The sequence below is a fragment of the Athene noctua genome, chromosome 10 (genome assembly GCF_965140245.1).
Source record: "Athene noctua chromosome 10, bAthNoc1.hap1.1, whole genome shotgun sequence".
NCBI lineage: Eukaryota > Metazoa > Chordata > Aves > Strigiformes > Strigidae > Athene > Athene noctua.
In genome coordinates, this window is record NC_134046.1 from 4458026 (window position 1) to 4475680 (window position 17655).

At 38.8% G+C, this 17655-nt stretch overlaps 1 protein-coding gene across 3 annotated transcripts in view; it reads right to left on the minus strand.

Annotated features, from left to right (window-relative positions):
• The window catches only part of FHIT (fragile histidine triad diadenosine triphosphatase), a 620733-nt gene that overhangs the window by 131427 nt on the left and 471651 nt on the right, over positions 1-17655 (minus strand). For all 3 annotated transcript variants that reach the window (XM_074914277.1, XM_074914275.1, XM_074914276.1), the window contains one exon: positions 17407-17436. In XM_074914277.1, coding sequence (XP_074770378.1) covers positions 17407-17436 — 30 coding nt within the window. The remainder of the gene's footprint in view (positions 1-17406; positions 17437-17655) is intronic.

Below are 17655 nucleotides of genomic sequence, written 5' to 3' on the forward strand. Positions count from 1 at the left end.
GCTACACCCGTGAGCACAGTGTGTGACCGCACAAGCTGGGTGCTACTGGTCACACTTCAGCTCCTCATCTTTTTGGTGTATCAGACAAATTTCCCCACAACTGCTTTTATACCAATATCATTGTGGTGACACTCAGAGTTTGGCCTGTTTGGGAGTTTTGGGAGTTTTCTGTTTGGTTGGTTTTGTTTGGTTTAAAATTAGAAAGATTTTTTGGGGTTAAAGACCTAGGAAGTACAGGAGAATCTTGCTCACCTTGTTCTTGGGGGTCATTGTCCACCCCTGTATTTTTCTCTCAGTTTTCCTCCTCAGGGATGTTGTCTCCCTGCTCTCATGGATTACTGCAGGGTTCCCTTCTCCTCTTTCAAGCCCAGAAGCTTCCCCATCCTTCTGCCCACTGCCCTGGCAGGCTGCTGGAACGAGGAGGGAGAGATGCCTAGAATAAATCTCAGCAGCAAGAGGGGGAGGATCAAGCAGGGCTCTCTCACCACTCTCTCATTTGCAGTGAAATTATCAGTCCTTCGTGACAAAACCTCTGCCTTCATGCACAGCCTCAGACAAGAGAGGCTGGCTCTGGTTCCCACAGCATTTTGGGGAGCTGCTGGGTAGGGGAACAGATCACCCCATGTCCACTCCACAGCGACACACCGGCAGCGGACAGGGCTTGTGTTTGTTCTCCATGGAAAAGGGTAATCTCTGCTTAGGGTGGAAGGGTTATCTTCTGCTGACTATTTAACTAAGAACTGCTACAGGAGTGAACATACGCTTGGGACTGTCACCACTGTGATTCGGACTCCAGTTCTTGAGGGCACTTAAAAGTCTCAGCCCAGTCCTAGTCAAATACTGCTCTTCAGTCTGATGTAGGAATTGACCCCAATACGATCTTGGCCTGAAGGCAGGAGTACCAGCCAAGCAAGGCACACTAACACCTACACTATGACAAGATAACCTCTTCCTTCTTTGTGAAAACTGAGTTTAATTGCAGTTTCATTCATGATAATGACCTACATAATTTTCAATAATTGGATACAATTTATCTTTTCTTAATGAAAAAAATGGAAATTAGCAAAGAGATAGGATACTGGAAAATGCTTCATTTGAAACCTCTTCATTAATTATCAGGATGTCTAAACACCATTTTGAGAACTGCACTTACAGAACAAGAACCCAACTAATGATTTTTTTTCATTCTTCTGTAGAGTTTATTGTAATACTCAAAACACGGCACCTACTTCTAGGAGGTACCTGATTTATTTGGGAACCATTAGCTCCACTTCTGAAGGGAGTGGTAACTCCACATATACTTGCCTGAATGGGTAGCACAACCACCAATATCAATGTGAATTGTACACTCTGAACTCATTAAATGAAGATGTTTAGTACTTTCTGACATGCTTAAAAATTGCTCAGATCTTCACGGAATTTTTAGTGGGCTTTGTATTAACCACAGAATTCTCTAAATCCTTATTTTAAAATTAATTAATTATTATAATTCACATCATGTTCCTCATAACTAGCTCTAACATCAGTGTTTGATGGATGAAACAAAACAAGCTGGACTTTGAAAAGACTGGTATGCCTGCTATATTCTTGCAGATGACAGTGATTAATAAAACTCAGTGTAACACACTATATTTACCAAGTCTCATTTTACATTTGTCGACTTACTAAATTACTTTGACATATCTCCAGTTTATGTTCTATTACTGAAGAATAACTACACAACAGATGGCAGTGTGTTTGCATAACAATTTTTTTCGGCAGGTCAATCTACAAGGTGGTTATAGGAATTGACATATATTGGTAAGCAATGGGGTTTTTTTTGGCTATATCAATCAGACAGTCAGTCAACATAGTAATTTCTATATTGCAAAGGAGAGATTTAGCACACATATGTCATTATGGACAATTCTTTAAAGAGCAAAGCTGTAGGTACCAAGGACTAAGATTAGAATAGAGCCAGTATGTGGAAAATAACATTTCTAGGCAGCATCGTTTTTCAGAGTGACTTCAAACCTTCCAGAAATACTAACAAAGAATGGCTACGAAATCATATTGGAATTCATTTGGTATATAATTAAATATCTACAGCTATACCTATTGCATTCTTCAGCAATAAGTAATAGATAATTACAAACTATGTCAAGTGAAAATAACATCTTGCAAATAATTATTATAAAGGAAAGCTATGTTGCTCCAAGAGTCATGTTATTTATTAATAACCAAAAAAGCAAATCCAAAACAACCCCAAAAAATCCTTGATTCCTGCAATACAGTCAAAGATATTTCAATGAAAAGTTAAATATTTTCTCCTTCCACTGCAGACTGAATCAAAATTCTCAATCTAATGGGAATGACTTTGGTTGCCCCACCTCACCTCATCCACCAACGCTACATAATGTAACGGTACTGATTAATAGATCAGAACAGTTTGATCCTGTGTTAAGACAGAATGACTGTAGAGAGAAGGTAGAAAATGAGTCAACCTGCAGCCCAGGATGCCTGTCTTCAGTTCCCAGTGCTACCTGTGTGCTGTTGCCTGGCCCTGGAAAAGTGACTTCAACTATTTGCATTTCAGTAATGACAGTGTTTCATTCTCTGAGAACTAAGAATACAAAGCATTATATCAAAGTGAGGTACAGTTGGTACTTATAGTTGATACACACTGTAAGTGGTTCTTTCTATTTTGTCTGGTTTTAAGAACTGGTAAGTGACATTCCAGTTGATTTGCAGCCAAAGAGACAGCCAATACTAATGACTTTCTGTCAAAGCCTTGAAATTAAATAATAATGAAAGACACAAAACACTATTTTTGTATGTTCTTCCAAGGAACAATATGAAGACAAAGTTCTGATTAATTAGTGCATTTTTTAAAAAGAACATCTCTTTTGGCATCCTACTCCAATGTACAACTGCCATTGGGGAGGGCAGGGAACAGCTGTTTTCCATGAGAAATTTTAGCTTGTCTCTGTGGGTGAGTATTTCTATTTGTGATGTACCCTCCTTAGTGCCAGACCACTAATTTTTAGTAATGCAGGCTCTGTCTTTGAGGCACAAAAAGGGTGAAGTGTAATAATTTGGAGGTTGAAAATTCACTGCTTGATGCTTCCTGTAGTAAATTTGACCCTGGAATATTAAGGGGTGTTAAATAAATTGGACAAAGAGGTGTTTGGGGAGTAAAAGTGCCAGACACACTGCCATGAATGAGCAATTAGATGTTCACGAACCAGCTTATCACAAATTACATGCCTACAATATCTATTACTGTAATGACCTTGAGAGTTGACTCATATTCTCCTTTAACCTAATGAGCATGCTGAGTATAATCAATTACGTCTGCAATTAAAATTATAATTTGTCTAACAAACTCTTCTTCACTTTCAGACAGTTTTAAACAAAGCCTGGTACATACTGGTAAAAGATAAATATTAATTTTCTGTTGTGTTCTCATTTTTTCACTTACTCTGTGGCTAATTTATTAAATCATATTACCTCTCTCCGTTATTTTTTAGGTTTTCAGCAAAATTTAGTTAAGTTTCAGTCCTGAATGTCATGGGATAATTACAACATTTAACAGCAATTTATCATTTCCCAATAGGGTTTGCAACCTGTCTTTGCCTGCCTATTGAAATTTGTTTGCATGTTCCACTCAACAGTTACTGTAAATACGCTGCCTTTCAGTTCTATACACACATATCCTGTGTTACTGGAGTGACCAGAAGATATTCTGCTGAATAGAGCTGACATCTGTTTGCCAGCCCGGACCTATTGAGGTCAAGTCAACCCAACGTAAGGAAAAACAGAGCCCTAACCATTAAGGAACAGGTCGTCATTCATTTCAATCTGCTGCTAATTATAGAGTAAACAGGCAGGCAACTACAGAACAACTTTTTTGCTTATGTATCCAGGTGTTCAACAAACATTTCGAAAGATTCATACAGAAATCCAACATGTTAATCATAAGAAAATGCAAAGAACCGGAAGAGGGGTTTAAAAATTATTCCACGAGTTTTATGTAATGAACAAGCAAAGGAAACCCTTCCAGTTCTCAAGAAAGGACAACCTGGGCTCTTCTGATGTATGGACTGGTTCAAAGTCACCAGAGTGCTGAATCCCTGCACTGAGCTCAGAGAGTTTTGAGTGAAGCCATGTATCTAAAGAGTCACCCTGCACTGCCAGGGCTGTTACTGCCCATTCTGCACCCACTGGCAGGCAGTCACTGCACCAAGGGGAGGGAGCGCTGGCCTGGCTCTGCACCACAAAAGCAGCAGCTTGGCTTCAGGCAAGTGAAGGCCAGGATTTGTAACTGCAAGCGTAAGTTTTCAAGCAATCGCCCAAAGATGCTCCAACAAATCAAGCCAACCTAGAAGAGCACTCTACTCAAGGTATTGTGCTCTACTAAATCCTACCGCTAGCCTAGCTGCGGCCAGCTCTCTCAGCGACATGTTCCCCAGCACAACGGCAGCTAAACACATGCCCAGATCCATACAGATGTGCAGACTCCTGCACAGAACAAGCAATCTGCCTCCCTGCTTCAATCTGCTGCCAGGCAAGACCAGCAAATGCAAGGAAAATACAGCCCTAACCCTTAATGAACGAGATGCCATTGCTCATCCTGCAATCTGCCGTTAATTACAGAGCCACGCAGGTAGGCAACACCTGACCCACAGATGCCGTCAGGGTGTTGCTGTGGCACGGTGCTGTGCTGAGGAATTACACCCAAGGAGTTTTCTCACCCGGGACAGCAGTGTTTTGGCATGCAGCATTTTTCATGCAGAAGGGAATTAGCTGACAGACTCATTTCCTGCTCCCACGATCCGCTCTTAAAACTCCCAATTAAGTGAAAGTATGTCAAACTGAAGAGCTTTATTTGCTTACTTCCCTTCTCCAACATGCCTTTTTCCCAGGACTTTCACATACTTAATGCTCTCTATGAAATATTGATGTCTACCTCAGAAAAGAGGAATGATGAAGCTGTTATTTATATGAAATTAATTAAGTTTGCCACAGAAATGAATGTTATATGCTCTGGATTTTGGATCTTCACAATCTACTACACCTGGATGGGTCCTGGAGGGTGACTGACTGCTGTGGAATACAGCTAAAAGCAAATGAAATGGGAAAAAAAGGCCCCTTCAGGCACAGAAATACCCATGAGTCACTTCTCTGAAAATGTTACAGATAGTGAATAAACTATCTTATATTTTGTATTTATTTTTGTCAACAAAATCTAATCAAAGTTCATTTTTTTTTTAGAAACTCAATAGTTACACTAAATTAGATTACATAGAAAATTAAATCATAAATCCATGTAACTAGGCCCTGCCTCTGTCTCTGTTGCTCCAAAACACAACTTTGCCCTCTTGAGCACCTCATTTAATTCTAAGAGGCTGAGCTTCCAAACTAGTTATGGATTTGATCATTTAATAACATGAAACAAGTAATTGTGTGGGGGAAAATTTATTATTTAATTAGGCTTTACTGGTAATCAATAGCAATCTATTCATTAATTTGCATATCCCTTGTTTCTAATGTGTACCCACAAATCCTTTTTTTTTAATTTTTTTTAAATTTATGAACCTTCTTTCTTCACTATGCAAAAGGAGGTGCTCAAACTGTAGATATTATGTAGAACAAATAATTGAGCAGCAGGAATGCATGTATGCCCTATAGAACTGACTGCAGGACAAGATTTAATACTGAAAACAAGGAAAAGAAATAAAACAACTAGTCTATTCTCCCCAGGATGCATGCATAATTCTCATTAATGTTAATGAAAGATACTAAACGTATATGCACTGAGGGGAGTTTATTAGAACTTAATAAATTCTGGTATTTTTCCTTATTTTTTTTTTTTTTAACTTGATAGTTACTGAAAGAATTAACTTATTCAGGTAAAGTGGAAGATATTTAAAGATAAAAATAAAACCACTATCTCAAATTATACTTCATAGGTTATTTTCTCAAAAAGCTGTTTTGCATTCAGAATGACTAGATTCACACGTATGACTACTAATTGTAGGTTTAAATGATAAACTATAGGAAATCAAAGAGTCACTATAGAAATGGCAAAAGCTCCATTGATTTAGTCCACATATTTTCACAAGTGAACTGAACCCTTTATACCAGAGAATAATCTAGCCCCAGACACCAAGGTTGGTCTACTTACATGGGACTCGGAATCGAAGACAGATTACAGATTCATATTCTGCTAGATCATAATTCTAAATTAGGGTGGCCTCACTAAAAGGCCACAATTGAAAGTATGGCTTTTGTTGAGTTCAGAGATGATATATTTGCAAAAAAAAGCATCCACTAAATACAGTGAGAACTGATCCACTCTTCAATCTGGGCAGACCAACTACCCGCTCATGGTAATTTCTCACTAGCTGAGGTGTGCTGGAAGGCCAGGTGAGAAAACATCACAGGATTATTGTCTTTTCTATACCTTCTCAATGGAGAACTAATAACGCTTATTCACAGATCCATCAAAAAAGAAAGAAAAAAAAAAAGCGCAGAAAAATAAAGTGCTACCTCTGGGCATTGTCTTTACTTCAAATACTAAAAACTAGAGTTGAAATCAGACAGAGAAATTCAGCATTCATGAAATCAGAGAGAAGAATTCAGCATTTCAGACTTTAACATCTTTACAAGCAAGATCAAGACAATCATTCACATGAGCACTTTCCATCTGGTCTGGTTTATTTTCTTCCAGCCTCTCCCAGGGAGAATTTGGATCAGTGATGCCAGGCAGACAGCATGAAATGAAGATTTTCATGGCAGCAGTGAAGGAGGTAAATCACAAAAGTATAAATGGAAGAGAAAAGAAAATGGTTTGATTTTTCAGAGATAATAATTTAGGAGATTACCAAAGGAGGAACCATTTTTCTCCTTCCAAAGACCTCAGCAATCTAGCAAACATACGTGCCTTTCCAATTTTCTGCCTTAACCACAGCCTATAGCTTTCCCCTGCTCCTGGCTGCAGAGCTTTGCTCTGAAGTGTTACAGGGTGGAATACATTTGGAGGAGATGTGTGCATGGACACGCCACACTTAGCATGGGTCCTCGCATGTGGGCACAGGCAGAAAGCAATTTGTACCGACTGTATATGTCATTCTAAGTCCAGAAGCAGAGGCAGCCTCTTAGCCCAGACCGAAGCCCATACTAACAAATCCAGTCTGATTGACCTGTTCGTGTAGACATAACTTCAGTGGGTTTCATCCATGATGAAAAGCTAACTAGTTTTTCAGGGTTCTCTACTTGGACATGCTGTCCCTCTCCCTGGGACTGCCACAGCGAAGGATCCCTTCCGCACCCTGCACAAAGCCAAGTCCCAGGTCATGGGATAAGGGATGGGAGACAGAAAAGCTCAGGATAGAAGCAGGACATGGTGTAACAGGGGGAACAACAAAATGTCACGGATACAGGTGAGCTCTCTGGCAGTCAGAGCAGGGCAGTGCCCTGTGACTTTGCCTTGCATCTGAAGGATGGAGCTATTATCAACCCAGCCTCTTCATCTGCTCAACAAAACAGGAATAATGACTTGGCCCTTCTTTAAATCACCTTTGCCACAACAATTTGATTGGTAAAATTGAATTACCAGTCTGTTGCACCTAGCAAGAGACTGAGAACTCCTGAGAAGGACCGAGGCATCTCAGAATCCTGGAAAAGGCAACCTGTGATGCACAAGAAAAAGGTGTGTGGAGACCAAATGGTGAAAAAGTAAGCTTCAGGGTGAATTTTAGTCAACTGGCTAATTATTACAGGTGAATTTAGCCCTCTGAAAGTGAACAGTTTATCTCCGAAGTAGGCAACTGTGTTAAAGCAGGGAATCTAAGCTTCTCTGCTCAAATCTTCAGTCTGTAATCTCAGTTAAGGGGACAGTGTAATTGCTAAAAATAATTCGTTTTATGTTTTCCCCAACTTATGTCAATTGTGGCATCATTCCTAGAAATTTAGAATATTAATATACAAAAAGAAATTTAAAAATACACAGAAATGCTTTTATTTACAGAATTCACTGTTTGGAAGTTGCAATTCTAAGTTTTTTCCTTCAAAATCAGGGGGCTGCAGAGTGTTTATGCATTGAAAGAAAATCATGAGCAGCAGCAGCTAATTCAGACGCCGAATAATTTATTTTTAAAATCTTAATCGTGACTGGCAAATTTATCTATTAGTCAAACAGGGAATTTCTCCCCAGAAAAGGCCTGTAAATGTGCTGGACTGCATGCACGGATGCCGATTTCTTTTATGTGATTCAAAACTGAGGACAAACCTACCAACCTGATTTTACCAGGTAACTGCAGACATTTAAGTAAGAATCAGGCTTTGTTTCATGATTATTCCTTTCCTTTTTTTAAAGATATGTTCCTTAGCATTTGGTACATGTATGTGTGTACATTCTGTCTAGAGATACCAGCATTCAGATTTCTGCAAAAGGGAAGGTTTAGAGTGTTTCTCTAGCTCTTCAGGGAGTGCTACACCTCACTTGCCTAAAAAAGAACCACAGTGCAAACAGCAGAGCATTGCTCAATAACTGTCACTGAAACCATAAAACAGAAAACAGCACAGCAGTGTGGAGTCACAGACCTCTGGAACACACAACTAGCCAAGATACTGCCTTGTGGAGTCACCACGTGAGCAGCACTGCATAAGCTGCAGGTTTGTACTCCCATCACTACAAACAAGTGTAAGGAAAATGTAAAATGGTGAGCACCACACAAGAGGTGCGCTGGCATCCATTCTCGTTCAACCTCAGAAACTGCTATTCCAGCAATATTTCCATCAGCATGGGCTTTTCCTACTGCTAACCAAATGAGGAGGGGCCATTCGATAAAGCTCCCAGAGATTGGATTTTAAAGGAATTTAAAGGCATATTTCAAATTTTTTTAAACTACAGCTTAGCTTTACAGAATGAGTAGTAACCCCTATGTGTTAGTGGTCTTGCCAGAGGGCACCCAAGCAGCTTTCAGGAGGGATGGGGCAAATGAGGTTTGAGAGAGGGGTTTTGCTTTGTATTGCAGGAAGCTTTTGGCTTTTCCAGCCTGGTTTGCAATGAGCATGATACAAAAAATTGCAGTATCCAGAACGATTGACTTTTTTTTTTTTTTAAATCACTACAAATATTACATACTCTTCACCCTGTCATCCTGTCTGGAGCTTGCTGAGCAAGTTTTATTCTATTGTTTTAACCTTAGTTTTCCATTTCTAAATCATTTCAAGCAGAGGCTTTTTTTTTCTCTGAAAGAAAAGTCCTACATGGGCTAACATGGTGCTGCCAGAACAGACTAAAATGCATGGACTAGATCAGATATACTTGTATTTCAGATGTGCTTGGAATTTCAATAGGTTACAGGACAGTGTAACTGCCTACTCCTTCATGTAATAAAGGAACATAGGGCTAGGAAAGGCCTCCATTCCCTTGTTATCACACGTGAAAACATTACATGCACTCTCCCTATTGACATTTTTAAGCAACAAACTCATTCCAGCTGTGCAGGCTCCCTGGGGAGCTGCGGGGACAGCTTTAAGTAGACAGCTCTTTCATTTTCTGAAGGGGAGGTGACTTTTAGGGAAAAAAAAAAAAAAAAAGGATGTGACTTTAAGGGAAAACAGTATGGAGCCAATTGAACATTTTCTTTATTATTGCATTGATAAGGCAGTCAGGACTTTAATAAATGGGTTCCCTTTGTCTGGCTGAAATTGGGTCATTAACACGAGCAAAGCAGAACTGTGATTCTGCCCTTCTTTAGGAGACTTCGGATGGATGTCACAGCATCCAGCCAGACAGCTGAGGCACCAAAGTTTAACACAGATCAGTCAACTGAAAATGCCTTGGGGCAAGAACACCCAATAAAACTCAACCACAAAACAGTTGAAGTGTGGGTAAATGCCTGCTTGCAGAAGGCATATGTTAGCATGAAGATGTCTGTTTTGCACATGACCCTTTGACATCCCTTCTAATCTGTGGTCAGCGTAGGATATAATTTCATGGTGGATCTTTGGAGGAAGCAAAAGCATTACCTGGTAGGCAAGAACACAAAGATAAACGTGCAAAATCAGCAGAGGTCAGAGCACTGGCACACAGTATTCTGTTACAAAGCATTATATTAATTTTTAGAAAGAGTCAGAAACCTATTCAACTGAAATCTAGCTTTGCAACACTTGCTTGATAAACAATTTTCACCTACTACAAAACACAGAACAGCATCAAGTTGCATATCTGAATTAAACAGGAAAACTTTTGCACATTTCTTGGTGAGTCACATTCTAGTTGAAAGTAAGGTTTTGTAACAAAACAAAAAATAAAAAGCAAGCAAGCATTCCCTGTTAAACGAAGAGGTTTATAAGATACAAGCTTGACAAAGAGAAAAAGTATTATGGATGAGACGGAGCTTGAAAAGAAATTCATACACTAACCACACAAAAATTAATCAGACAGCCTTGACTGTGCTAGTAATGATTTTAGAACTCATGCATTGTCTGGGATTTCTAGAGGGTTTGCATTTACAGTACAATAGGGTAGTTGTAGGACCTGTACTCAAGAGTGGCATTTGATGGATTGTATGTACTCTGAGACAGAGAATGATTTAAATGCAAAACATATTGCTGTAACATGGGAACAAAGAAGCGAAAGATACTTTCTAATTAAAACATAGAATTTTTGATACTAATCTCAGTTGTTGTGGGACAAATGAAGAGTAGCATGTAGAGCAATTAATGGATTTCTCAACACCCCTCCCCATATAGTGTTTTTTTGTCACAAAATGCCAATTCAGTAAAACAGAAATAATGTTCAAAAGAGGTTTTGTTTTCATAAAGAAAAAGTTTTTGTTGTCAAAATACCCCGTTATAACATTTTCAGAGGAAAACTTTTCTACCTTTCTGATAGAAATACTTTCTCATCTTGAAATGTAACTCTGTTTATAGAAAAAAAAATAAAATTGAGGAGCTTTCAAGCTTTCAAATAAACCCTTCTGAATGATTTGTTCAAGATCCTTCTGTCATGAAAATTGTAAATATCTGAATGCATACCAGGAAACAAACAAAACAAAAGTATATTTAAAATGTTTTTGTCAAAGCAGAGCAGGCTCTCCTGGAGCTGCACAGAAGGGCAGAATGTGGGGACCCCTGGCAGGGTTTAACCCTTCCCTGCAGTAATCAGACAGGTCACTGTGGGCACCATGAGCTGTCCCAGCAGGAGCAGGGCTCCGTGGGGTGACGGCTCGCTTTCCACCTGGACTGGCTGATGGCACAGCCACCCCCAGCCCCGGCCTCTCGCCGGGCTTGCAGGGCTCTGCTGACACATGACGCGGCTGCTGGGCACTGGGACAGGCACATCCATGCTCCAGTGGACGTTCCTGAACGTCCACACACCCTTCATGTTATGCACAGGCAAGGACCATTCCAGGTATTACCTGCGGTTTAGCTCTGACCCACTGACCTTTGGAAGAAGAAAAAAAAGCAGCGGCCAGCGCTCTGCGGGTCTGCTGCTGAAGGGGATCATGCCCAGCAAGGGAAGAGCAAGATGCTGGATGTGGCCAACAGAGCTGCATGACTTCTAATCTCAGTACACTAAGGCAATTTAAACAAGCATTTGAGCCCACTTACTTGCTTATTATAGTTTAATTTAGACAGTGTCAATAACTCTGACTAGCTCTGGGGGTATTTTTGGAATTAAACCACCTAAAGAGAATATTCATCTAAGAAATCCATATGGCAGGAAAGAAGGGTAGAATTGCTAGCATGGAATAATAAAATCTTCCTTCTCATTACCATTCTTCAACTTATATATTTTGAAATTTCTTTTACTTTCTTCATTGATAGTGGCAGATTTTTAACCCTGTTGTGTTTTGGTTTTCTTTCTCTACATTGTAGTCCATACAGATATTCTGTGTTTGTCCAAGGACAGAGAATGATGTTACAAGTCAGGGGTACAGCATGTCATGACATTCACTACTGGAAATTCAAAATCATCCAGATTCAGAACCATCATAATTCACTGCTAAAGAGAATCCTTCAGAAATTTCTGTCCCCATCGCTTCAGGGTACTTCACAACCTGATATTTCTGGATCAGACTTCATTATCCAGGTCATCATTTCAATTTATCAGTGCCTTGGAGCCTTTGGTATTCTCAGCTAGGATGGTGTCATGTCCATCAATCACTAGGCTGTTTCCCCATTCCCAATTTTCTTTCATCTCCTTCAGTCTTCAAAAAAACCTCTAGAACTTTACATGGGTGTATACTGGAGAGGTACACCTCTTACTTTTGTCAACTGTTACCATGTTTTAAGTACAGGAACTGATCTGTACAAATTACAGGGGCCTTAAGAACTGTTTTCATTCTAGGTTATGCTTATTAGTGTTTGTATTAAGGGAGGGTTTACAGATCCACCAGTGCCTCTTTAGACTATAAGCATCACAAACAAAAAAAGCAGGATGATGCTTTTCCTGGAAAACTTATAGCTCAATCAAAACCTAAATGTTACATGTAATGAACAGGAGTAAGGACATGACAAAGCAGAGGAAACTGGGACTCTAGGGCTATACTCATTGACTACATCATAAAAAACATAGGTCTGGCCAAGGGACTGAAAGGAGAATTAGACCAGCACAAGGCAGATTTTTGAAAAGGGCCTTGAAGAAAAGGGCAAAAATTATTATTCAGAGTGAATAGAAAACTTTAAGGACAGGAGGGCAAACTATCTGGATGCCCCTGCTGCTTCCCCATCTCTGTAAGGGGCAGTATAACCCTAGCTTTGAAAATACACACTACCAACAACCCACCAAAATCCACCCCAGTCTAAGTATAGTACCAAAATAGAAAGAAAATTATGAGCCCAAAACAGACATAGCAGCCCTGAGACTACTGAATTTTCTGTACCAATTACCTATCTGCAACATTACATATTCTCCAACCAAATACTATTAGTGTGGTTCTCAAAGCAATTCAAAGAGACTGCTGTATTTCATCAAATCATTTTTGGACATCTCACAAACTTTCAAGAGAATCACTGTTCCTAAGAGTAAAGCAAATAAGACCATTTGCTCACATGTTCAGTACAATCTGTTTTTTAAAAACTTGTCTCTTTCTTCCCTGTTTTTTCTGCTTGAATTTTTATATTTGTTTAGAGGTAAGAAAAATATTTGCATTCCTCAAACGCCAGCTTTTTTTGTTCTTTTAAGAGAGCAAAAGGTGGTTTCCAATACTCCATTAAACAAGGACTCGCATCTGCCAAGTCTGCAGGGAAAGCAGGCTGAGGCATCAAAAGTACTGCAGTTAGTGAATTTAATCCTTCTGATGCAATCAGTCTGCAATGTGATCTGATTAAACTTAAAGACTCAAACTGAAGTCCACTACTTCAGGTCCAGAGATAAGTAGACAAATAGTACGAAAGAGCAGTCTGCTGTAGGCTTAAATAAAACCTAGAATCCACAGTTCAGGTTAAGATTTCTAAAGAACGCAAGCCAGGTGAATTGATTTAACACTGCATTAAAAAAAACCATCAGGGAAAGAAAAACATGTACATCAAAAAATAATCGCGAGCCAATCTTCTCAGTGTAAAATAATTAGTGGAACGTGTGACATATAAAATAAATTTCTGCACATATACCCACACTGCCACCATCAGCCTCGCATTCTCATTTATTTAGGTGAACCTGTAATTGGCAACCAGGCACTTACTCATGGGTAACAGTGGAGGTGCTGAGCTGCTGGAGACTTTGACACTGCTGCAAAATAGAGTATGTGTTCATATGTGTTTGTGCAATGGACACTTACTGTGCAATATTATCTTGTCTCTACAGATAAATTAGTTGCATCACGCTCCTGCCAGCTTGATTTGTTTAGCCTTTACAGAGAACAGAGTACATAGGGTTTCTTGTGATTGAATCTCACGTAAAAGGTAAACCTGAGAGTTTATTCTACACAATGCTATACATCCACCAAGGCAGCTAGAGCATTTGCTGACTTGATGTTGAAAAGAAGGCTATAAAATATACTGGGGAAATCTTGAAACGTCACTCACTTGACATAGCAATAAGAGCCCTGCATTAAGATGCAGAGCTGATTTCCCTGATCCATGAAATTGCCTGGATATTTAAAGCATTCTCAAACAGAACCAGCACAAAACTCACCCTCCATTCCTGGCACAAGGACACCGTGGGTTTTGTATTCTCCAAGAAAAACAGAGCTTAAAATTGCAGAGATAAATATTCTTTACAAGAGGACCTAAACACAATTTCCTTCCTTTCTCATGTAAGAAGAAATAAGTATTCAAAATATCTTTAATGCTGGAAGATGGTTATACTTGCTGACACACTGATCAGATGCTGAGGTTCTCTGTTGTGAGTTGGTGCAAGAACATCTTACAATAAAACACAAAGCGTGCAAGTCTGTGACCACCTCTGGAGAGGGACATTTGTCCCTCTCATAAACAGGTGACAGGACTGGAATAGGCACAATCTGTGGACAGCTATGAAAAATATTACGAAGCAATCTATTGTATTATTTTATGGTCTGAGAGCTGGGACATGGCTCAGAATTCCTTAGGAAATGTTATCTTTCCAGCTGCTAAAGGGAAAGTAAAGACTGATCTGCACTTTCAAACTATCGGTGAGCTGAGGGTCAGGTATAAGTTGAATTCCTTCCAAAGACCCACGCAATGCAAACAGACTGCAATAATGGGGGAATATGAAAGAACCATAAACGTCCCTAGAATGCTGTAATGTGGGCTCCGGTAGCTTAGATTCAAAGGAGGACAGTACCCAGAGAAGGAGTACGAAAGTTACAGAGCTACATGTTAGATTATAAACAGCTTCCCATCAGGTAACTAGGAAGGTTTTAGCCCAAGAGGCACCAGTGAAGTATCCTGACATGGCACATCTGACTGAAACCTGCACACACCAGCAGAACAAACACGTAACATTGGCAGAAGATCTTAGAACTGATTTCTACCCAAAATCACTCCAAAAGGGTAATCTCCTTTAAACCTGGTGTGTGCATTGCACGTATCATTTTTAGCACCTCCATAACAAAGAAAGACCTGAGACTCATACTCAAACTGAGGTTCAAGATTTTTTCTTGAGCATGGATTATCATTCCTTCTTGTTGACAAAGAAAGAGAATTTCCTAATATTTTTCAGATAAATTTCTCAGGTTTTGTCTTCACCTAGGCTGACAGCTCTTCCTATTTTGTAGTAAAGATTTGCACTGACCAATTTAACAGCCAGTACTCGTCCCCTGCTTCCTGTAATTCTTTTCCTACATAGCACATACAGTAGTCTCTATTCATACAACCATACAGAATTATAAAAAATACAAATGGGAAGGAGTCTTGAAGCCATCTGCTACGTGACCCATTCAAACCAAGATCAGCTACACCTAATTAGCTCCTGACATATGCTTACCTACCCTATTGAAACAGTCTGCACAAACTCCCTTGGATATTTATATTGTGATGCTTTGCTATTCTTACTATTAGAATGTTTTTCTAATGTTTAGTCTGTTCCAGAAATTTTAATTAAAAGTTTCCTTAGAAGAAAACTGTATTACTGTGCATTCTGATACACGAAGAAAAACACATACAGAAACATATGACACATTGAAATCAAGGTTCATAAATTACTTGTAGATCTCATAGGTGGTTTTGCAAACTTTCCAATTCTAAACAGTTTAAATGGAACCAGCTATTTATATATCCACCCTATTGCTCACTTCAAAGAAGATCTTGATCATAGTAATTTCCTCCCCAATTCAAGTTCTGAAAGCTCTGAGTTCTCTGAAGAAAATAGTTGCTGGCATTTTTGGATGATAAACATCCCAAAGTGATGATGATAAATTACAGCATTGCCCAATGATGCAGAAAAGTAGAGAAACGCAAACTGCTAACCTCTGATTTATGAATACACACTCTTTATTACAGAGTCTAGGGGTTCACAGCTGTAAGAGCAGGTCATTTTCATCTAATTTCTTATTAAAACTGCGAGAAAGAAGCATGAAGGGTGGCTACCATTTTGCAATGTGTTGGCTAGATTAACACTTAATGCTCTTTGTCTCCAGTACCAATACAAAATAATACAGAATTTCCTGCCTTTTTAAGGTCTACATAAGCATTTGTTACCCTTCACGATCACAGATAGGAATTTTTACATTATATATATTAGCAAATTTTCTTTTATTTTTAAATTTTAATATAATCATTCCTAGAAAGTTTTTCTTTACACAGAAAAAAAAAAATGTCTAAGATATTAAAAGAAATAATGTGATCTGCCTGTTAAAACATAATGGTGTTAATGAAAAAAAATTACTTTGGAAAGTATTTAAACTGACCCTTTCACCTATCAACAGGCATTCCCAGTGAAACCCACCCAATGCACTCTAAATCACAAGCCGAGGAATCCGTTTTGTTGCGGTACTGAAGTAAATTGTATTACATTCCTTCATCACTCCTCAGCTTCCCAAAGCTTGGGGATTTTCTGTTTTATTCTCCTCTCCCTATTACCTCTCTGTTAAATATTCAAAGCAGGCAACAAAAAGGACTAGGAAAAATAAGGTCAATACAGCAAATTGGAAAGAAGTAAAGTGTTTCTATACACCATCATTTGGTTGTTACAGTTATCTTAATCAACCCAAACAGCTTCTTTGAGACATCTAATTTGATTTTACAAAGTGCTAACCCATAGCCATATTTGACTTTCCTTTGATTCCAAATGTAAAAAATAGCCTTTATCTAATGTTCAGGCATATAATCTAACTACACATGCATTTGCATTTGCATTACGAGGCAGTGAAACATGGCTGGAGAGCCATCTTGGATGTTATCTATGTTATTACTGAAGTGGAGAGTATAATCATAAATCCTTCTCTTCCCCTCCACCCCCCACCTTTTTTTCAGAAGTACACTTAAAAACTGTTTTTAAGCTTCACTGGCTCCATTACATTTGAACTTCAGTAACAAGAATGTGATATGAATATGTAGAGGGAAAGCATAGACAAAAGGTATATTTTCATAATGTGGTTCAGTTTAACTGTTCCTATAATTAGCTACAACTCATTAGGCAATAAAAAGACAAACAAAGAGATTATGAATGGAAGGGCAATATTTTCTCCATAAAACAAACAAAAAACTTAAACAGATGCCTCTTTTCTAAAGCTTTCCTTGCATAAATACACCCAGCAGCTTAGCAAAGATATTTTCATGATTGAAAATTTTTGTCTAGAAAGAAAACCTGTAAACATTATGCTGTGCAATTTCAATAAAAAGTATTTACAGCTATTGTGCACTTGGGATTTTTTGATCTCAAGGATAAAATAACCATACAGCAATGGTCTGCAGATGACTAGCTTTGATCTTTTATTAGTTCTTATAATTGTCTCTTAATTTGTATTCTGCATAATAAGCACTCACCTTCACCGTTTGTCCAGCTTCGGGGCCATCCTGTAAGCAAAGGGAGAAGTCTCAGGTTAGAGGAACTAACAAGGATCACACAGGAATTCAGAGATCTTAATCAGTCATCATTTACATCCAATTTTGGTGTATATTCATTTAGCATATTTTTCTGGGGACTATTCAAACAAAGTTTTTGGACAAGGTGCCTTTCCATATCAGGCCATGGCAAAGTGAGAATCTTAGACCACAAAAACGACAGTTATTTTT